We start from the raw sequence: 24,374 nt of genomic DNA, 5'->3' as shown, positions 1-24,374 counted from the left end.
TTTACTTAAAAAAAAGAAAGTTTGTCTAGTCATTCACCTATTGTTATTACATATATCATACATGCATACATATAAATATATATTTGTTGGTATATAGCCTTACATAATATACATACACATAAATATATACACACAAAATATGTACATATAAATATATATGTGTTGATATATAGCCTTACATAATGTAACACAAATTTCCTGAGAAAACCTTCAATATTTAACAATTTTTCATGAAATCTTGGACCTGACATAATATAAATGCAAAGTAACTTTTTAAGGAATGAAATTAAGTTGAGGAAAAGAGCAGAAGTAAATAGAAACAAATTTGGATAATAACAGGTGAACAGATCAGAATGGGAGATGTACATAAACTCAAGCATAAGTTTGAAGATAAAGATGTTAATGAGGGATGTTCAATGGGAATTTAACAAAATACAAGTCAAGTTATTTTTGAATTATAATTTTGGCCAGACCAGCTGTCTTGGGTCTCAATGCTGGTTTAGTGAAGAATATGTTGACTGTCTAGTTGCTCTATCATTTTGAAATAAATATAAATACGTTTGGTAGGAGTAAGAAAATGTATGTGCTCCTCTTTAACTGATTGGAAAAAGAGAGTTTGTTTCTTATATAAAAAATAAAATACTGTATATAAAATAAGCTAAAATCACTATCATTAATAATGTACCTCCTCACGAATAATTTGCCTTACAATCCTAGCTAAAGATAACATAAAGCCATAGTGATTAGCAAAATATTATTTCCTTATTTATGTTAAAGTTTTAATTATTGTGATTTTAAAATGTATGTAATATACTTTTATAATAGCAAATGTATATAACTTATAAACAAATAAACATATATTGGGGTGTGTTAAAAACTCTGTTACTAATAAATGTGGACAAGTTTAGACCTGCAGGATATAAAGTGTAAACATTTAAATTTGACCTCCAAGATCTTTATAGGTTTCCAAGACCTTTATAGGGTTTCTCCATTTCTCTTCTAGGCTAGTGCCTCTTCCCTTTGTATTCTAACCTCCAGAGGTGAAACAACCTACAGAAACAGTATTTTTCCACAAGGAACCATTACTGCTGCAAATTCTCACTGCTTTTGCTCTTTTTGTTTCCATATTCTTTGGTCATCTCCATCCTACACCTGGTGCATGCCTTCGAATCCTTAATTCTAGCAGCATTTCCCCTAGGAGGCCATTCTTGATCCTGTCAACCTCCTTCCAGGAAGAACTCATTATCTCTGTTGTTATTTGCATGCACTTTCTCTCTCTCTCTAGACAAAACATAGCATCTCTAATATTTTATTGTTTCTTTTGTGACATTATTTCTATAATATAATATAGATCCTTGAGATTATGATTTTTCTTTTGTCTTTTTGTCTGCATGATAGTGCCCAGAATGTCTTGATGCCTTTAGTTTTGTTGAATGAAAAGGTAAATAAGTAAATAAATGCATAGTAAATTAATTAGTTGGTGAGTAAACTAACAATGACATAGAAGCAGTTCTCTGGTTCTGACACTGTACTCTTACATAGCTATTATTTATCAGTCAGGGCCAGCAGAAAACAGAATGTAAACTAACATGGGTTAATTCAGAAAAGTTTCATAAAAGGATTATTAACAAAATTTTAGGCATCGAGGAATGGTACAGCATCTTGCAGCTATTAACTATAGGAAGATTAGCACCCTATGGCAATAAAGGAATCAAGGAAAAGGATTTTACTAGAATCCGAGGTTGACCTAGAGCGGGGGAGAGGACTGCTAGATAGGGGCAGGAGCCTTTGCTAGAGGAATTCAGCAAGGAACAGACAGAAATAGTCTCTCTTCCCACCATCTGATATACTGCTGCTTTCTCGCATTGGTAGACTCCAATGAGAAAGGAGGCTCAGAAGCCTATGAATACACTGCTCAGAGGTCAGCATCCGGACACACGAGCAGGATGGGGAAGGGGTGATAGTGGACCTCTAAGGTCAAACATAACATACTGCCTGGTCAGCTCGACATTTTGAGAAAACTAAAATGTTCTTTTTAGCCATCTACTGTCTACCAAAGAATATGGGCATACTGACCCTGTTTAATTGGGTGTGGCCAACAGGCAGCCGAGGGAGGCTTGCGAGACGTGATGATGAGTATCTGGTGGGCAACTTGACACTTTGGATAAAACAGAAAGTTTGAAGATCTAAAAGCCTGCTATTTAGAAATAGTAATTTTATAAATGGATTCTGAACAACTTAAAATGAGTGTTACTTTAAATAGTGGGCAATTTTCTCCTTTTTCTTTCATAACGTTAGGATTAGATTTGCAATTTTACTGATTCACAAAGTCGTAGCGTGGGGATGGGCCCTTAGGAACCATACAGCTCATCAACTGAGTGATAACCTTGCAGTTACTCCCAAGACTGTGGAGAGCTGCCTCATTCTACAGGCACTCCATAGAAATTCACCTTGACGTTTCAGTATGAACTGATTTGTAGGCCATGTTGAAAATTAATTAAGTCTCTGCCAAGAAAGATATATAGGATTTTGTGTCCACAATTTTAGGTATGGTTTTTGTTCGGGGTTCATCAGAATCAAAAATTTGTTTATTTTTAATAATATTTATTATGTATTTTTATATTTATATATTTATTTTTAGGCTCCTTCCCTCTCTCCCTCAACACCGCCTATCCCAGAACACATATGGTTTACAGAAGAGAAAGCTGGGTCCCAGAAAGTGTAAATGACTTGTTCAATACTCTGTAGCCATGAGTGCATAGGTTTACTATTCTTATTTATTATTTATTTATCCTAATTATCCATTACTTAAATTCCATTCTTGTTGATTCAGCCAGCTTCGCAACTGTTATAAAGCAAGTGCTTTATATTCAAGTTTGATATCACCATTCTGGAAAGCAATCCTAAAACAGAAGGTTGCAGTAGTTAACAACTAGTATTCTAAGGTAAAATAAGAACCAGGCATAAAAAGATAAGCTGTGTTGAGAAAAAATACAATTTTCTGCTCAACAGTTTTAAATCTGAAGATGAGAGGGGATGCCAGAAAGTCTGGGCTTAGAAAACAAAAATCAGAAATCTACTTTAAGCAATATTACTCATTACTATCTGAAATGCTAAGGCTGAATTCATACAGAGACTTAAAATGAAAAATGAATTTGGTAAAATAAATGAGACAAAAATACTCCAAGGTGTTAGTATTTCTGGAAGTTATTAGATTATTCACCCCTTCATGTTTTACCGTTATGTTTATCCTATGTATTTGTGCCTGAAGTATCTGCTTTATGGAATTATCTAGAAGCTGGATAGTTCTACTTTTCTTGGCTTAGCTAACAGAAATCTGTTTTAAATCCTAAATCTGTCTTATTCCCTCAGGAATTCACTGGGCTGAATTTCCCACACTTTTCGGAAATGCTTCTCCTGGAATTATAATTACCATTAATTGCCCCTGTCAGACAATTCGACAAAACAAGATAGGTTCAAACGGAAGATATTTTCAAAAGTAGGCACTACATCCATTAAATGTTTCTAGTATTACTTAGAGCATATTCCATCCTCGTTCCTTGCTCTTCAATACACAGATCTGGTTCTTCATTTGAGGAGAAAGTGAGCTGGGTCAGGTAAAGCATTCCAGAGGTGAGGATGCAATGGCAATCACAGGCTATGCTTGTTGCAGTCTGGAGACGGCTGCCTCCTCTCCCTGCTCCTCCTCCTTTCCACCTTTGACAGCTTACCTCAGTCAGAAGACCAGAAAATAACACTTCTGCTTAATTTCTCCAACAGCTACACTTCTGCGATTCTAGGGTAGGGAACTGGCTCTTAAGGGACCTTCCCCAGATTCCATGTGTCTTGCCCTTCCCCCCACCAGATTGGGATAATCCAATAAAAAGAGACTTGGATAAGCCTTCGTGGATTGTGCCACTGGGTTCCTTAGAGGAGTCTCTTTCATGCTTCAGGTTCTAGCTTCCTCTGTCTTTGAGGCACAGATTTATCATATGGACACTTCCTTTTTTCAGGTTTCCATTTTCCTTTTTTTTTTTTTTTTTAACTATAGATTATTTCCTTGCTTGGGGTTACTGGTTGATTTCAAGGCAGGGGACTACAGTAAAATTGCCATTACTTCTTCATGTTTAATTCCAAATCACATACCTTATATGGTATTAACTGCATGACTCTCTCTATGTCAAAAGAAAAAAAAAGTTATAACAAATTTAAATATGTTAATAGGTTTTATCTGTAATTTTAGAATTGGCAACACTTGATTCCACAAGTTGGAATAAATATTCCCATGAGCTGAGCAGAGGAGGTTGATTTTATAGATAGTAAAGGGCTGAGGAAAGCAAAACAGAAAACAAAATGTGGATTGGTCATTTCAAAGTTACTTTTCTGTAAAGGTTACAGCAGAAAAAAAAAATCAAAAACAGAAACAAAATAAAACAGAAGTCCTTATCATGTCTGTTAGGATTGGCCTGTTTGGGGATTTGGCTATTATCTCTCTCTCTCTCTACTGATTTCTCAGAAGGTAGATAAATAACTTATTTTCAGCTTGGTGACTGGAACTTTTGCATAGTCAACACCATTTTTGTTTGGTCTGTTGGGACTGGTGCAGGAGGAGGGGGCTCAATCCTGACCAATGGCCTCCTATAAATTTTATTTAACACTCATAAGAGTTAGTACAGCAGGCTGAGACTTCTATCGTTAGAAAGGCCTGCTTAGAGGGTTTGCCCTTGGCTGGGATCCGGGAACTTAATTGGTAATCAGTTCCTTACATTGATACAAAATTTTCTGTAAATGATAACAGTGGCTGTACCTAATCTGTTTGTATAAATATAATTTATTATATTACTTATTATCATTATTACCATAGAGTATAATGCACTTAATTATCTTGTGAAGTTAGTCTTTCCTCTCTCTTTATTTTTCAGTATTTTCCTGGCCTGTCTTGTATGTCTGTTTTCCCCTTGTAAATTTCACAGTAACAATGCATAGACAGTTGGTATATTTACTAAATATTCTAGACAAGCACAACTACATCCTTTTCTATTTTTCCAAGTTCAGTGTTAAGTGCAGAACTTTTATAGTTAAGCTTATTTACAGATTTAAGTTTTCCTTTTGCAAATGAGATATTTCAATCTTTTTCCTCATTACAATACTTAATTTTTTAAGCATCTAGGGAATATATTGATTTTTGGATATTATCTTTGTGTACATCAACCTTATCGATTTTTTATTGTTTATAATATATTTTCAATTGGTTAGGTGGAGTATTCCAGAATTATCAGAACATCTGAGGGAAAAGGTCTTATTTTTGCCACTTGCTTTCCAATTTTCATTTCCTTCTCTTTTCAGGTACATTGACTGATACTTACAGATCAATGCTAACTAAGAGTGGAGACAATGTGCTGTCCTGTGTTACTTTTTACTTTAGAGAAAATGCTTCTAATGTTTCACAGTTGAGCACCTTCCCAGCTTTCAGTCTGATATCTCTTTGCCTATCTCTCTCCATAAAACTTGATCTATATTAGTTCTCCCATTAGGTCATTATTTCAACTTCTTCTCGCAGAATATTAGTCTTGTACAATTTCAATGTGTGAATCAAAGTCTTCTTTTAATTTCAGGAAAGCCTTATCTTCATATTTTGTTGTGTTTTCTGTTTTAATTTTTCTGGTTCTATCTTCAGGAACATCAGCATTTCATATAGTAATGTCCTTCGTTTGCATATCCATTATCTCTTTTAAAAATTAGCTTGATGTTCTCAAACTGTTCTCTATGTCACTGACTCTTTCTACCACCAAATATTTTTTTCATTTTTTATTGCTTTTAATGTGAATTGCATTTCTGTTCTTATTTTATAATTCTCCTCCATTTCTTTTTCGAGCTCCAACAGATCACTCGTAAACTCATTCTGTTTTCTTGTCTCTTTTTTGAATACTGAAATTCTTTCTGTTTTGGAATCAGAAAACCATATTTCATTTAACACCTTTGGTTTCCTGGAGAAACACTTGGTATACTTTCATATCAACTGTTGGTCCTGTAAGATTTCACCCAGCCTGGCTGGAAGTCACTGGTTTACAGGGAGGCTTCCTGTGTCCTAGTGTATGTGTAGTGATTTAGAATTCTCTTTCACTAGTTGTCAAAACTTTAATCCCTCAGTCTGTCAAAGTGATAGTCTTTTGTTGGCAATTATAGCATAGTGGGCTTCCTGTCTATTAGGCTATTCTGATTTTAAGCAGAACTCAAATATGGTTCAGCAGCCCTTCTCACTGACACAGACCATGTCATATTAAGGAAGTGTCATTGACTTGTCCCCTCAGAAAGCTCTGACTACTCTTAAGAGATTTTGAGTGTTCATGAAAGCTGGTAACACATAATGCCTTTCTAAGTGTCCTCCCTAAGTCATGTCTAATTTCACCACATTAGCCAAATTTCTGTATCAATTGTGGTTTGGGACTGTGACTGTTTCCTGCTGTCATAAAAGAATAGAGTTTCATCTGTGTTTTTCGTTCTTATTGATTTTGGTCTACTGGAAAGCGGAAAGCAGGACAGATCTATCATTGTTAACTTAAACATTTTAGCAGTAATTCTAAAATTATTTTGGTCTATGATCTGCTTCCCCAGATTCTTGGTTTTATTTAGTTAAACTTAGGCAGTTACTATAACATAATTTTTAGCCATATTAAATTATTTTTGTTCTCCATGATAAGATTGTTTCTGGATTTGATAGAAGCTAAAACATTTTAAATTTGATCACTAAGTTCTTGATTTGTGGCCCTGTGCTTCAGTGATGTCATTGATTCACTCTTCAATTTATTGGCTTTACTGATATCATAGTATACTATCCGAGCAAAACATAGGTCAAAATACCTGATTTTTGTCTCGTCTTGACTAGGACTTTCTTGATTATACATGATAATTCATATATAATGGAAATATTCACAACCAATTTATTTAACATAAAGTTTAACCTATACTGTAATAAGTCAGAACATATATGCAACTATCAATTTATTGGAAGTTATATATGGTATTTCTAATGGGATACAAGTTCCTGACAAATAAGCTCTGCATTTTTAAGTATGTTTGTTTAATTCAAACAACTGGATGAGAATATTAGGCTCTATGCAATGGTAGCTACTATCCTAATTACACTTTTAATTGAGTAGTCAACGTTAAATTAAATGTCTACAGCATGCTAACTCAGTGACAGCAGGAAACAACTCAACTTGCCTTGGAGACTCATTCAATTATTTGATGTAAGCCAAGTAACTAATATAACTGTAATATACTTCAGGAAAAGAGAAAAGGAAATCACCAGAATAAGGATAGTCAGAAAAGAAAAAAATAGGAATTGAGTTGAAAATATACATGATACAGAATCAGAGGTACACACATACACACACACACACACACAGACACTTAAGGAGTTGTAGGAAACCTGGAGAATGAAGGCAGAACAAACAGCCTTCATTCAAGGCCACAGGAGCAGAACTAAAATGGAGAAATAAAATGTAAATCTATCAATACAAAGAAGGGAGAGAGTAGCAAAAATTTCAAAAAGCAGTAACCAGAACTCTATGATGAGAGAAAGTTATTGTCTTAGACAGACCGATTTTTGTTTATCTAATTAAACTATATCCTTTTCCAAAAACACTTTAAACCAGATTTCAAAATCTATACATGGCAAAATCAATAGACAAGAATAGATTGAAAAAACAATAATTGGGTGAGAAAAAAAAAAAGCTAAATAAAGCTAAAGATATGTTAATAAACAACATGCATGCCACACAGTCCTATTTAGGTTCTTAACAGAAGAAGTTAACATGCAAATGTGGTCTGTTACAAGATTTCCAGAGGCCATAGAAAAACAATCCAGCTGTTCACCAGAAGCACAGAGGTTGAAACTTCAGGGAAATTTATCTTACATGTTTTTAATCAAGAGAATAGACTGTGTGATAGAGTTGATGACGCTTTCAATGCCATTTCTACAATAAATCTGATATATAATTCTTACTGGTGTTACTATTGTTTTTTCAGTTCAATCCAAATCATAACTGCATAAATATTTCTGAAAAAGCAATTATGCAAATATCCAGATAAGCCACTCCCAGATGGTCTGGTTTATCCAAGAGCAAAATTTAAAATACCCAGAGAACATCACGTCTTTCAGATAATCCTCAATGAAAATTACTTCCACAACAAGTAAATCATACATGAGATAGTTTTTTCATAATATAGTCATTATGTACCCAAAGATAATTTGTCAAATAATTTCTGTCTAGAAAATGAAGCTAATTAGTTACATGTTTCCTGAATGAGGCTACTCATGATTCAATACCCTCTACTTACCTTATTTTCGGCTGGTTGCTGTTTCCTTCTCTGAAGGGAGTTATTCCATTATACACAATGTGCAAGAAAATTATTCTTGAGGTATAGCTCCCTGGGTTGTTGTTTAGAGCAGATTTTTGTTTATAGGGTAATTCTGAAAATGCTCTAAACTTGGAGAGTTTACAAGTATGCCTTTTTCTATTAACTCACTAAAATAAGTATCTGAATTTAAAATCCCAATACTTCAGCCTCTAAGCAATTTTGTTTTCTATTATAGGGAAATGACAGTGTCTACACACAGAGAAGAAGCAGTATCTTTTCACGAAGAATCGCTCATGCTTAAGACTTTGAAAGGAAAATCAAAATAACTCAAGTAATACAGGGCCTAAACGTGGGCACAATATAAACAACACTGAGAAACCCCCACAAGCTCAGAAGCCTTAAATTTGGGGGTAGCTCATCCTAGGTTGTGTCCCTATGTAATCCAGAAGTTATTAGACGGTAGGGGATGTCTTAGGTACTCATGATCTCGACAGACAGGCCCGTGTAGTTAACAGTAATTAAAATGTTACCTTAAATCAGCAGCTTTTCCTGTCTTGTTAATACACATAACCTCTCTGGTCTGATATCCAATCTGGATGTCCCAATATTTGTTCTCCTGTCTGTTCTGTCTGTTTCTGTTTCTCTTTTTCTTAATAAGTTCGCGGGCTTCTGGGTCCTTTACTCCTTTGCTGCGGTCCTTTTCCCGTTCTTTATTCTTCCCGCGTCTCCTTGCTTGTCTTACTTGTCGGGAGTGGGGCATTGAGCAGGTGCTCCAGGGCCCCACATGCAGGCTGTACATGAGCTCCTCGGCCTCGCATGGGCTGGATTGGCACACCTGGAACTCCGTCAGGTTTGGACAGCCAGAGCCTCCGAACTGCGGGGGCGCCACCACATGACGCGTCCGGTGCTGAAGCCCGCTGCCGCAGGTCTTGGAGCATTCGGACCAGGCAGAAAACTCAGACACAATGCAATCTTGCTGGCAAGGAATGAGGCAAGCCTGCTCCAGGAGAGGCTTGGGCTCAAAGTACTCACAGATGATATCCTCCGCAGGAATATCTTTGTCTTTCTGGATGCACACTATCTCCCTCACCTGAATACCTTCTTCCCCCTTAATGCATTCAAGAGGTTTCTCAAGGCTTTTTGAAATCACAGGCTGACACTGATTCCAAGGTCCCAGTCTCCAGTCGTACAACTCTTTGTGCCAGTCGCAAACTTTGAAACAATTCTGCTGGTTATTGGGTCTCTCGGCCTGCTTACAGTTAGTATGCAGTGTAGTCCATCCCTCCACATGAGCACACCACACAGCCCTCGTTTGGATGCCTCCTGGACCACATTCATCTCCCATGCATCGGCCCCATGGACCTACAAAAATTGCAACACAAAAATTAGCAGTGCTACTAGAAGAAAACTACAAGTTATTGCACATTCCAGAAAGACCTTTCAAGACCTAGTACATTAACTTCCCTGAGGTGTTATAAAGTAGGTCTCTGGACAGGATTGTTGGAAAGTAATGATCCACACTAAGTATTTTTGCAAAAGGGGAACTGTGTCACAGAGTCTATATAAGGTAACTTCTGGGACAATTTCACTTTGGGTCCTTTAGGGATTATTAAAAGTTTGGTTTCGTTCATTTTCTTTGTTTTATGTAGTTGGAAATCCTTGCTGATAAAGGACATCAGAAATTAATCTCAGTGAAAACTCATTACTCCTGCCTCACAATCATCAAATCCATTTCAGTAACTGGCAAAAAAAAAATGGCCCCATGTGAAGAACTTCTCCTGCAGGCATTTCTCTTCCTGGACAATTAAGTACTTTGTGGAACTTGCTCTCTTCTTCATCGTTTTTTATTTTCATAGACTATGGCTGCAAGGGCCTAATAGTTGTATATTATGTGTGCCAATAGAGCTTGAAGTGTTCACTCTCTGGTTACCAAAGCCAGGAAGCAAAAATCTTCATTTACACACATTCTGCCTTTAAATTTACCACCCCCCCCCCCCCCCCCCGCGCCCCACATTTCCCAAGTGAAGTATAGAGCTGAGTAAGGGAATTTAAATTTAACTAAAAGATTTTTGCAATTTTCTAATCATTGAGAGGTTGTTTGGGGTCTTATTTATTTATATATTTCTTAAACACGAAATATTTGGTATTACAGAGCTATTTTATGTGATACTTAAATCAATGACTTTAATATGAAATGTGGGTTTTGTTTTTTTCTGTGAAATCCTTCTTACAATAGATTTAAACCTTATCTTTGCATATATTATTTTTTTCTGACATAGATGATATGATTTTCAGTGCTTTAACAGACAGATCCCAATTTATGAAATTGAGAATTGTGAAATTTTGGAATTATAAAGAAACTTAAAGATCATATGAATTATAAAGAAACTTAAAGATCATATAATTACATGATTTTCAAAAAGTATTTCATGAATTTGAGAAATTGTTTGATGTGCCTGAAAGCCATTTTCCATCTGTTGTGTGGGAAGGTGAGGACCAACATGTGGGGTGGGCTCCAGTGCCCCTCATACTCTTACACTGCTGCATCCTCCCTGATTGATGCTTTTATAAGAAAAACTCTATTTGTATTATTAGTTTTATTCACATGGGGTTGCAAGAGGTTTCTACTGTGGAAATGTGAAACCTGCCAAAGTAGGTCAATGGATTCGCTCTATGGATGAGAAAAACAGGAAACAAGAAGGAAAAGTGATTTGCTGAGTTCAAATATTTAATGAATAACAAAATCAATCCGGACTTTAGGTTCCAGTTCCAACTTTTAGTTGTATGATTTCTCTTTAAATCTTCAGCTTCAGTTAGTTTCTTCTGTACATACCAATTGTTAGTATGCAAATAAAGAAATATAAAGAATGTGTTAATCATATTTAATCTAAACATTTAATTTTGCCTAATGAGAAAGATGTTTAAAGTTTGTGGAAAATTTCCTTACAAATGACATTATGGAGTTGTAAATAGAATAGAGACTTGCTGTAAATATTGTGCTAATCATTATTGCATGAAAGTAAATATTGGATAGCTGGCATACCCATATCATTCCTTTATGAAGTTTGCATGTAAGAAATTATAAGGGATGTAAATGCTTATTAGGGATGTAACATTCTTATAAGATATATAAAATACTCAAGGAGACTAGGAAACAGTCTCCTTGAAGTATTAATAATGAAACTTTATGGACTTAGACAGTCAGTGGGTTTGTTGCATCTGTCCAAACGAAATTCACCTAATGATATTTTGATCTTATTTTTAATTTGCCAAAGAAAAAAATATATGTTCACAAATCTGGTGATATTTTCTTAAAGATTTTCTAAATACTCACTTTGGGAACCACAAAATCTAGGATACTTCTCAAAATGAGAACCTAGTAATATGTATGAAATTTTCTAATTAATTCCACACACCCTTGGCATTCATTCCCCATCCCCACTGTGCTTGAACAAAACAGTGGTCCTTATTTAACATCTGAACACAACATATAAGGACATAGTTATATCAGACTCTCAAATTAGGAGTAAGCTATATGCCATTAAGTCTGAATTTGAAAATATAAGTGTCTTATACTAACTCAGACTCTAAATCCCAGATGTAATTTAGTTGAACTTCCTGATGTATTATTTTTTTCCAATTTTTAAAATTAATTATGAAATTAGACTGACTAATCAGATTGAGGCTACTAGTCCTTTGACTAATCAGATTGAGGCTACTAGTCCTTTATCTTCAAAGTGTAAACAAATGATTTTTTATAGCAGACTTATAAGGGTGTCACTTAAAAAACATAACTGTACATTTTTAGGTAGGCAGCACTATTACTAATAGACGTGATTGGGCCGGGCGCAGTGGCTCACGCCTGTAATCCCAGCACTTTGGGAGGCCGAGGCAGGCGGATCACGAGGTCAAGAGATTGAGACCATCCTGGCTAACATGGTGAAACCTCATCTCTACTAAAAATACAAAATATTAGCCAGGCGTGGTGGTGGGCGCCTGTAGTCCCAGCTACTCGGGAGGCTGAGGCAGGAGAATGGCGTGGACCCGGGAGGCGGAGGTTGCAGTGAGTGGAGATTGCGCCACTGCACTCCAGCCTGGGCAACAGAGAGAGACTCCATCTCAAAAATAAATAAAATAAAATAAATGTGATTTATTAATTAAAATAAATTAATGTTTTATTACAGAAATCTGAGTATACAAAAGGTGAATTAACTTCAAGTCTATATGTTTTTGCTAAGGAAAACATACATACTGAAAATAACTTTTTTTCCCTAAAACAACTATGAAACAGAACTATGCTACACTAGTCAACTCTTAAGTCTGAAAATTACCTTAAACAAGATAAGGACTGGTGAAAATATTAAACTCTTATAAACCAAATTTTAGCAAAAATCTTGGCTTAAAGTGATGGTTGCTTTGAAAATGATTCATCATTTACTGACATCGAATTATGGAGAGCTCCCTTTTCACACACGTTCCAGAGCACCATGTATGTGTCTCACATAATGTTTAAATGTTAGTCACACTTTCAGTTAGTAGAATCAGTAATTTTTATCAAATATTTAATATCTGTTTATCACATTAGACTCACTCTATAGCCCCATGAGGACAGGCCCTTGTCTGTCATCTGCAACAGCTGCAGACAGTACACACAGAACAAGTTCAATAATATTTATTGAATGAATGAATAAAATCAGAAACCAAATCAATAAAATAATTCCAATCAATTTATGATTCAACAGATGCCATTTGGACAACTAATTGTGAATAAAGACAAAATGTGCTTTTCCTTTAAGCCATTCCAATATATTATGGATTAACTTGAGATTTTTTATTTTAATCTAATTATTGAAAACACAAGAAGATACTAGTGACATAACTTAAAAATACAGATCTATATTTAATTACAATCAGAACCACAGTGTAATCTTGAGAACCTCTAATTTTTCCATGTTACCTGTTGTAGTAATATTACATATATTTTGGATAACTAAATATGCACAATGTTTTTCTGAAATTAGCATTGTCTTGGAGGCAGATTTCAGATGATCACGGGTGTCAACGACAGTATTTCTTACTAGAATATTTTCTTGTCTTCAGAGATAGTTAAAAGCACATATTTCTGCAATGATTTTCAGCTACATATAAAAATATAATACTATGTTTCTACTCAAGATGTATAAATGCCTTAAGAAATAAAAGAAAACAGTCCATATAAAAGTTTAATAATACTGGCATCTTATTTATAACATTGTGAATCAAATGTTCGTTTCCCACTTTACAAAAATAAAATTGCACTCCCAAAAGGGGTTGAGAAGTATATTTTCATTCTTTAGTTTTGAGAAACTAAATTTTCTCAGCCAAGAACATTTCTAATCACCTAGTTCTTTATTGATTTTTCACAATGTTGATCCCACTACAGAGGCTGGTTAGTCAATGAAAATAGTTTTTTGATCACTTACTTTAAAAATTACTATTTGACATATAGAAATATTGACAAGTGTTGTTTCAAATTCAGAATTCATTATATAAGATAGTTCTTACTTTGATGTTCCTCATAGAATACCACGAACATCACCTATGTGTGTGTATACCTTTTACATATGCTTAATTAGCTAATTATATTTGTAAAAGCTTTGCACTTCTGCTAATTTAATGGAATAACCTATTACATTCCATGATTTGAACATGTCTTTTAATTTCCGTGGCTTACTTTTGGATAAATTGGCTCAATAATTTTGTTTAGAGAGGAGAGAAGTTAATTTATAGATCTTAATATCCAAGGCATTATATTTTTGATGTCAATGCCAGCAGGAATAAAGAGATTGAATTCAACAATATTATTATATATAGATAAGGCACAAAAATTTCTAAAGTTTGCTTAGATAACTAAGAAAAACATATGTTATAAATATAAATATATTCCAATTCCCATTTCAATAATATTACCACAGATTTTTATTAATCAGCTACTCACAGATAACACTGTGGGATTTATTTCATTCCACATATATTTACATTGAGAACCAGTAGATAACATATCCTGAGAAAACTTCATAGAGATATATAAAAATACCTACTGAGGTTAAAGGAAAACAATAAAATGCATGAAGGCACCAGTGAAAACAGAGGTGGAAGTATAATCACGATTGAACCTAAAAAATAAAAAAACCCATCATCCCCCTTGTAGGCTTTAACTACCCTTATCTTTTCATTGCACCTTGAGTATCACATGTGTGTCCAATTAACCAACCTCTTGAAAGATCAGATCTTCCCCACAATACACACGATGAAGGGCTGTCTACCTCTTCCCTCCAAGCAGTCTTGACACAAGTACACATTGAAAGGGACCAAATTGAATAAAAAAAGGACCACATTGAATAGAAAAGGGACGACATCTAAAACTCCTCTTGACAACTGGAATTGTTAACTCAATTAGATACCATGTTTAAGGGGGTGCAAATGTTTTAAAGTACAATTTGAAAACACAATATGCAAACTCTATCAAGGAAAACATGACATCCTCTGCCAATTACAATGTGGCAGTGTGCGGCAAATGTCTCTGCATAAATCTTAAAATTCAGCTCTACATCCTACATTACTAAGAGTGGGAGGTAGTGGTAGTAGAAAATCTGGGGGAGTGGTGTTTGGTTTTTGAAAAGAACAGTAAGAATTATCATTGGTTCAAAACTTCCATCTTTTATTGTTCTGTTCATGATTATTTAGAAGGAATTTGGAATCTAATTGAGCAAAATAAAGGACAGGCAGCTTTCTATTTAAGGCTATAGATAATATCCCCCTGTGAATGGAAATATATTCCTGCATACAGATTTGTAGGATGGTGTTTACTCAGTATCATACAAAGCACTTCTAAAATGTGGGTCAATAAATATGTGTAGAACACTTAGCTTGACAGATTTTATGTAAATCCAGAAACACTGGATGTCTTATTTCACTAAAAGGAAATTAAAGCAACTGTTTTATATGCCCAAAACTTGTGTGTAATTGATAGGCTCACAATACAAATATTTTCACTTGGAATCAATGTAAAATTATGCAAAATTGTGATAAAAACTTTAAATGAATGCTACTTGGCTTAGTTTTCCTTAGGCTAGTGCTTTAAGTAAAATTCTGCACTAACTTTACCAAGATGTTGATAAAATAATGAATTTATTTTTATTCCTGTTAAAGAGGATTTTATAATGTGCCTATTCTCTTGATGTCGCTCAAAACTGTCTCTGTATTTCAGTCTACAAAAGACAGCCGTCAAAATTTAAAATTACTATTTCCCCACCATATTCAACACTGACTTCTCTAAGTCTGCTTTTTATATGTCAAGGGCATGAGAACAATAAAAGGTTGAGTCTATAAAAGGCCACATTATTGACAGGTGGCCAGCAACTGTTCCAAAGAGCCTTATAAAAGATAAACACCATAAAAGGAGCATGAGAAATTATGCAACTACTTTTTGTTCTTGTTTGCTATAAAACTCTCAAATGAGCCAGTTTCTGGTTTGACTAAATATGTTTGCATCCTTCAAATGAGATAGTGTGTTTTCCCCTCCTGGATTTGGTTATGGAACAGCATGTTCTGCTTTACTAAGATCAAGGAGTACATAAACAGCTTAGTAATATACTGAATTCTGTCTCTTGAATGCTACAGAACATCTTACTTTAAAATTTATAATTTACAAAACTAAAACAAAATTTGTATTTGTTTTTACCCAATCAAATCCCTGTAAAAAGATTAGAAATTACTGTTAAATAATATGAAAGAAAAATTCCTTATAAATTCCATAAACTAAAGATAACTAATCCTAGTCATCATACTTTGCTGTCTTTCTAAAGCTAATTAAAATATAAAACTAAACTTAGGATTGTGCTATCAATTAATTGTTTTATAGTTTGCATTTTTACTTCACAATATGCTATAAAAAATTCCATTTCAACAGATGCACCACATACACACACACACACACACACACACACACACACACACAGATTGAAACTTCTAGACCATTAATCTCCTTTGCTCTTCATATTTTCACATTTAGATCTATACTATGTTTGCATAGTGTTTTGTTCTACCAATTTACCATGATTTTTCTAACTGATGTTCTATCGGTGGATGTTTAGGTCTTTCCTAATTATTTCCAATATTATAAAGAATGCTATAATGAACCTCCATTGCTGTACATCAGTCAGATAATTTGGTGAAAGGTTTTTGCACACTTTCAAGCTTTTGATACATGTAGTATTGCAAAAGTGCCCACCAAAATGTGCCAGTTTGGCCTTCCACCAGCAATTTTGAGCACATTTTCCTCAACCTCTAATATTTGCAGATCGCTGGTCCTCCAAGTCTGAGCTCCTGCTGGAGAAATCCTGTGTGCTTATTTTCTTGGAAAGTTCATCCTTTGACTAAAATCATAGTCTTAATTCCTTTACCTTCATTCTTTTGTGTATTGTGGTTTCCAGAAAGACATCAAAGCCTGTGAAGAATTCATAGTAGCCTTCCCTGTTTTCAGCATCGAAACATATTTTTGCTTATCTTGTACTTGTTTGGTCATTTCAAAGGATTTTATTGTCATAGGTAGAAGCAAACATGTGGTCTTAAATGTCCATCTTAAAATAGTCCCATAGACTGGTATCTGAATGCTTAGCCTACTGCCCCATTCAAAATTATACTAATTGAATTTATTTAATTATAAATATATGCTCTGCCTGGTAGATCCCTTTGTATAGATTTGTGAATATACAAAAATAAATTGTGAATGTGTTTATCTAAACTAGATTTAAATTTCTTTCAAAGGAAAAATAAGAGGAGAGCTTGCAGCTTCTTTAACTTGAGTTTTAACTTAATTTTAATTTAAAACATAACTCTCAAATGACAAATCAGTTTGGTGGATAAGGAGAGATCACTGTGGATGTCAAGCTGAGCTTTCATCTTCAATAAGTAATTAAACTTTAATAAGAAATTATATAAGAATGTCAAATTACACGTACAAAATTAGAACAGGCTGTTTAAATCTGATGAGAAAATGAATGAGGAATTAGAGACTAGTATAACTGATTTTACATTGCTAAACACAATAATCTCTTTTTAGGATCTGTTATACTAAATATTCCTTTAAAATTACTTAACCTCTTTGCATTCTGGTTTCCTGATCTTAAAAATACAATATGAACCCTGTCATTAGCTCCCATCATCTCATAACCCTACCGGACCCTTAAGCTAAGTACCAATATTATGAGGAATGTTTGTGATAAAGTTGTGAAGTCCCTTTCTTTTACACAAAACGATTCACATTTTCATGTGACAGTATTTTAAAGTCTTCATGTATCAGTGACAACTTCCTTAGGTTACGCTCCATTAAAGTGAAAACCTGAGTCAAAGCATTTGACAATTTTAAGGTTTTAAAATACATGTTGCCCAATTGATTTTTCAAAGAAACATGTACAAATCTACATTCTATCACTACACCTTGATCAGCATTGGTGATTATAATATTTTCTTTTGTTAATTTGATGAATATGCCCAAATCCACTGTTGTTTTAGTTAAATCTTCATTACATATGAATTTTAACATAATAATTTCCTCCCTGTAAATTATTTGTTTCATTGGTTTCTATATTTTCCAGCATTCTCATGGATTTCTTTTCCCAATCTCTTTGAGATACTAACATTTTCTCTGATCATTAAGATGTATTTCCCATCAGTGTTTTGTGTTATTTTGTGTATAATATTTTCTGTTTTCCATATGCAGACTTTCACTAACACAATAGTATATTTCATTGATTGATTTTTAATGAAAGATTTTTAAGGCTCAATTATATTTTTAAATACAGAGGTTAATAATACAGAGGTTAATAAATACACGTACATTAAAAATTTAATCTTCTTTATAGATTTATTTTATTTAAGCATGTTAAATGCATCAGAAGTTTATTTCAAGTTTGTTATAAGGCAAACTTCTGACTATTTTATTTTCTATAGAGTTAGGCAATTTTACCTGGAACACACATACCTATGATTTAAAGATACCTTTCAAACAGCCTCAAAACATGTCAATAAGAGGTGTATTAAATACCACATCCCTAGATTACATTGTTATATTTTATTGCTATGTTTTATTTCATATTTGTATAGTACTGTGTGTTTTCCCATATATGATCTCATTTGATCTTTGCATCAAGTAGTAGATATAAAAAATAAACAAGATCAATTTTGTTATTCTGTCCAGTAGTTCAATCTCTGTAAATCTGAAGAAAATATAAAACCATCAACCACTCAAATAGTTCTGTGGTTTCCTTGGATGCAGTTAAACACTCCCAAAAAAGTAGTTATATAAACTGTATTTGAGCAATTCAGTTAGAGAGTTTACGGTGCCATAATGAAAAGTTCCCAATTTTTGAATAAAGTCTCATGCAAATAAGGGGATGCAAAAACAATTTCTTAGAGAAAATTCTTCTTCAAGTTAACAGATTGCTAAGTCAATGTTTTCCTTTCAAGCTCATAAACTCAGAAAAATTTGATATTGTTAGAATCTTGATTTCAAAATAACAAAATGTGATACTAATAGCCTTAATACCTATTAAAATTTTAAAAAGATCTACTTGAACAGTTGCACTGCCAATCCACAAAACAATACAAACTTCCTCCTTACCCTACTTCCCAAATAATTACAACAACCAAAAAACAGAAAGCAAACTTAAGAGTTATATAGGATTTCAGTATAAATGTGATTGGCAGCAGAGTATTTACGAAATAAGAATAGAAATTGTTGATCATAACAAACATATAATCTTGATGGATTTGAAGACATGACAAGTCTTCAGAGGCTGCTTTAGAGCATGGATTGAAGGTAGCAACTAGCAAATCTAGTAATGCATGTGTTTGTGAGTGTTTAAAATAGGTTGTCTTAAAATTGGTGTCAAAGAATAGCACCAAGAACTGCATAACATTTCACTCAAAAATGTGAAATGCACAAAACTTTTTACCCATATCAAGCTACCGATCTTCCATTACAGTTGTCCAAAAGTGGGCTACCTTTGGAGAATACATATTCAACAGTCCGACTTGATGCTAAGGGAGTCAAATAAACAAGGTATTGGAAGTAAATGAGTCTCATCACAACTCTCTCTATCTCAGGGAACTTTGATAAAAATAGTAAGTGACATCTTAATAAATTTGAAAGCATGCTATCTTGTCTTGGATTACCCCAAAAGTAGAACTTGAGACAAAGGTTTATATGCAAGTAGTTTATTTCAGAAGTGATTCCATGAAGCAGGGCTAAGGCAAAAAAGAGGAAGAGAAGGAGAGATCAAGGGAAAGCCAGTATAAGCATATGTAATAAAATTGTCCACTGCTATAGTTGCCTGGTTATGACTTTGTGGGAGCTTCTGAGGAAATTCATGAAATGCATCTCAGAACTGTCAGTCCAGAGAAAAGAATAATTAAACATTTCTTCTTTGACTCCTGTTCCTCATTGCATAAAATTGCTTGAAGTAGCACAGAGGCAGTTCCTGATATAGTTTCTCCCTTGCACCACTCAGATCCTCTTATTCTACCGTTGTGCCATTAAATGAATCACAGACTATCTCCCTCGATATTATGGCCAGTTCAATGTCTGCAAGTATAGGTTTTTCCCTCTAGAACTACATCCTCCAATTCAGCGAGTTTAAGATTTTAGGTATGGATGGCACAAATTCCTGAAGTGACTCAGGGGAACAATGGAGACAGGGCCAATCCTACTTTGCCTGAGAGTTTTAACCCATATGTCTTGGCTCTTATGGCACAACACCATATTTTGTTTATGGGCTTGGCTCATCCTGGAAGACATTTCTCCAATCATGCAATCTGTTATTTTTCAACTTAAGCCTTTAATAGGCAATACTACTACTCAAATTAGAAGAGCTGCTTTTGGGAAATGAGGTATATAGAAAGTCCAGTGGATTTCATTGTCATTGATGCTTGTCATGTCCATTTACTATAAGATATATTCTTTTGAATGAAGCAATATTATTCATACATAGAATATAAGACTAAGAAACCGGGCATCTGCAAGTCTTCTGATTATGGTGTTGGTGAAGTCACTGTGGCCATAGAAGACAAATGCATACCTAGGGTAAGTGTCAATTTTGCTAAGAATGAATTGCTGTTCTATTTGTGTTAGGAAGTGTGTGATATAATCAATTGGCTGGCTGCTTCTTACAGGTTGGTCTTTAGCAATTGTAGTAGTTTGATCAGCCTTGGTGAGAAGAAGCCTATACTAACTACTGGGTTCATATATAGCACCCATCCCTGATACAATGGCCAGTCTGAAGCAAGAGGTTGGCTGATGTCCACAGGTCAAAATTTCTTGTCTACTTATATACTCAGTTCTGCCTCTAATGCAGATGCTCCTGGATGGGCATTAACACAGCCCACAAAGATCTGCCGTTTGGATCCACTTGCATTGAACACTCATATCCAATTTATCTAGACTTCTATGTTTCTAATCAACTAGATAAGCCATTCGCCATTGCTTAGAAGTCCATGTAAGTCTATATTTTAGGCTACTTGTCCCTTGGTAAAGAGTGAAAAACTAAATATAGGCTCACAGCTCTGTACTGTGGGAGGATTCCCCTTCACCGTTATCCTTTAGAGCCATAACAAGGGGGGCTGCTGTGTTGCAGCTGCCCATTTACAAGTAGCGCCAAAATATCATGCTAAGCCTATCAAGCCTGAAGTTTTTATTTTCTTAGCTGGTATTAAGAAATCCCTTATGAGCCATGAGTTGAAGGAAGGTCCTCTATGTAAAAGAAGTAGGTACCATGGATTCTGGGCAATGTGTTTATGTAATTTACTTTTTTGTTATTCTTGTTCTGTGTGGGCCTGATCCCCAATGCTCTGTTTCTGTTGTACACTGGATTTTAGCTATGTCTTACCCAACATTTTATTTGGTGGGCTTCATAATATCTAGCTTAGAATAGACAACTCCAGCCAAAATGTTAGTTGGTGTCCAACATGCAATATCTACTAGGACCCAATAGTTTGTCAGGATCTATTTTGTGGCGTGTGTGTGTGTGTGTGTGTGTGTGTGTGTGTGTATCATGCTTTTCTTTTCTTCCCCTAGATGTGAGTAATTCTCTTTTGCAAAAAACATGGCCTTACTCCCAAATCCTAAGTGTCTGTGCTGCCACTTTTCTATTAGGGGTAGCCAGAGATTCCTCAGAGCCATTTTATCTATCTGAAATATATCTCCTGACAGCAAATCTTCTGGGCCACTATGATCTCAGTGACTGAGCACCTTGCTTCAAACAATAAATAGACTGTGGCAATATTTCCAAGTGCCATGTATGATGCTGTCAGGATGCAGAGAGGCTGTGGTATGTAGTCAGTCTCCAAGATGATCTCAATGGTTCCTGCTTTCTGCTGTTCATGCCTTTTTACAGTGCTCTCTGGTATTGCATGGAGATGACCTGTGTAACCACTGAGATATTGCAAAAATATTTGTGTATAACTTACAAGTCTAGATTATGAAGAATATGTGGCTTCTGACTTGCCCTCTCTTGGTTCATTCACTCTGGGGGAAGCCATCTATTATGTCATGGAAATACTCAAGCGTGTTTTGAAAAGGAACTGAGACCTCCTGCCAGCAACCATGTGAGTGGCCCATGATCCTCTTGGAAGCAGATCCTTTGGCACCAGTTAAGTCTTAAGAGGACTGCAGGTCTGGCCAATATTTTGGCCATAAACTCATGATAGACTCTGAGTCAGAACCACCTGGCTAAGCCATTACTGAATTTCTGATGCAAAGCAACTATGGGATAATAAATGTTTATTGGCTATAAGCTGCTAAATTTTGACGTAGTATTTTATGCAGCAACAGATAACCAATACCGATTATAGTGCCTAGAGTAGGTATGTTGCCATACCCCAAAATCTAAAACATGGGAATGACATATTGAAAGTGTGCAGGGGCCAGCAGCTGGAAGGACAATGATGAGTGTGTTAGTAAAAGCCAAAGGTATTTTGAGAGGCTGCTTGAAGCAGCCTGATGGCCCTAAAAGTGGCTGCCAGTAAAGACTTAAAATAAATGAGGAGGATGTTATTGGAAACTTGAGGAATGGGGACTTTTTTTCTATCACAGCAGGAAGTTTAGCAATATTGTCACCTATAATAATGTGGAAGTCAAAATTATGTCCAATTAACTGGGTGATCTAGCTAAGATTTCCACACAAACTGTTAAGGGTGCCACCTTTCTTATTAGGGTATCTCTAATACTTGCCACTTTCTAGTCACCAAATCCAACTAGTATAATGTCATTCATATAGTGGACAAGGGTCATGTTCTAAGGAATGTCAAGACAATCAAGATCTCTGCCAACTGTATTTTGACAAATGGCGGAAGTGTCAATTTGGCCCTGGGGTGAAGGAGTAAATGTGTACTGCTGTATATTCTCTATTCAAAGCAAACATCTTTTGATGCTTCTTACTAATGAGAATTGAGAAAAAACATATTTGCTAGATTCGTGTCTGCATATAAAGTGTCAAAGGCTGTGTTGATTTCTTCTAGTTTCGATACAACTCATTCATAATAGCTGCAATTGGGGCCAACATATGGTTAAGTTTATAGTAGCTTGCTGTCATCTTCCATGACTCATGCAGTTTTGTTCTACTTTATTCAGGGAAAATACAAGTTGCTTGAACAGGAATAAAATGCGGACAACCTCTGCTGCATCTTCTGAAACTTTGATGCAATATTAATTTCTGGAAAGATGTTATGGTAGAGCACAATACAATGTGCTTCATTTCCCATCTACAATGCATACTGAGCTACCAAAAAATGAGAGTCTTAGTAACTATAAACAGGAAGTTTCTCACTTGCACCACTCAGATCCTCTTATTCTACCATTGTACCATTAAGTCTGATGAATCACAGGCTCTCTCCCTCAATATTATGGCCAGTTCAATATTCTACCCAGCAGATGAGAGAGCAAAACATTGATCTACCTGCTTCTATTACCCATTGATCAATAATGAGCCCAGGATCATAAACATTAATTCCCTCACAATTTCAAGTAGTGCATGAGTGAGTGCTGAGTGGGTTTCTGCAGGTGTCTTGCACTTCCATGTCAGAGAAGCCCTGGAAAAGTAGGTTGCTTGGCCTGTGGTAAGTGACAGTCAGTTTGTACCTGTGTGAATCTGGTGAAATCTGTGCAAAATTGGAAGCCACAAGAGTGAGCGGAGGTGGAGACAGAGCCAAGAGGATATAAAATAGTGCAGAAATATAAAATACCACAATGAACTTGTGGTAGATGTATTTTCTTTTTTTTTTTCTAAAAATGCTTTCTTCTGAAAGGCATTTGTTTTCTATGAACTAATAAATATTAGGGACAAAATTGAAAAAAGCTAAAGATATCTGCATTTTTATCACATTTATTTACTTACTCAAAAGATAGTGAGGGCCTACAACATGCTAGCTGCTGTGATAGGCAAGCAACATTGACATGTATTAAGATAAGAAAACACTACCAAAGGTGGAAACAACCCAAATGTCTAATAATAAACAAAACATGATATACATACAGTGGGGTATTATTTAGCCTTAAAATGAAATTCTGATGCTACAACACAGATGAGCCTGGAAAGATTATACTAAGTGACATAAACAAGACACAAAGGGACAAATACTGTGTGATCCCACTTATATGAAATACCTAGAATGGTCAAATTCATAGAGACAGAAGATAGAATGGTGGTCATGAGGGGATAGGTGAAGAAGGATATGGGAAAGTATTGGTTGATGAGTGCAGAGTTTCAGTTTCAGATAGTAAAGAATTCTAGAAATCGATAGTGGTGATGGTTGCACAACAATGTGAATGTGTTTAGTGCCACTGAATTGTTCATTTAGAAATGGTCAAAATAGTAAATTTTATGTTTTCTCTACCACTATATCTATCTGTCTATCTATCTATCATCTATCTATCTATCTATCTATCTATCTATCTATCTATCTATCTATCTATC

At 35.0% G+C, this 24,374-nt stretch overlaps 1 protein-coding gene across 1 annotated transcript in view; it reads right to left on the bottom strand.

The window, feature by feature from the left end:
- Nucleotides 1–24,374, bottom strand: part of THSD7A (thrombospondin type 1 domain containing 7A) — a 492,664-nt gene that overhangs the window by 275,714 nt on the left and 192,576 nt on the right. The window contains exon 2 of the mRNA XM_026449388.1: nt 8,895–9,726. Coding sequence (XP_026305173.1) covers nt 8,895–9,726 — 832 coding nt within the window. The remainder of the gene's footprint in view (nt 1–8,894; nt 9,727–24,374) is intronic.

The sequence above is a fragment of the Piliocolobus tephrosceles genome, chromosome 8 (genome assembly GCF_002776525.5).
Source record: "Piliocolobus tephrosceles isolate RC106 chromosome 8, ASM277652v3, whole genome shotgun sequence".
Lineage (NCBI taxonomy): Eukaryota > Metazoa > Chordata > Mammalia > Primates > Cercopithecidae > Piliocolobus > Piliocolobus tephrosceles.
This window is presented reverse-complemented; position numbering and strand designations above follow the sequence as displayed.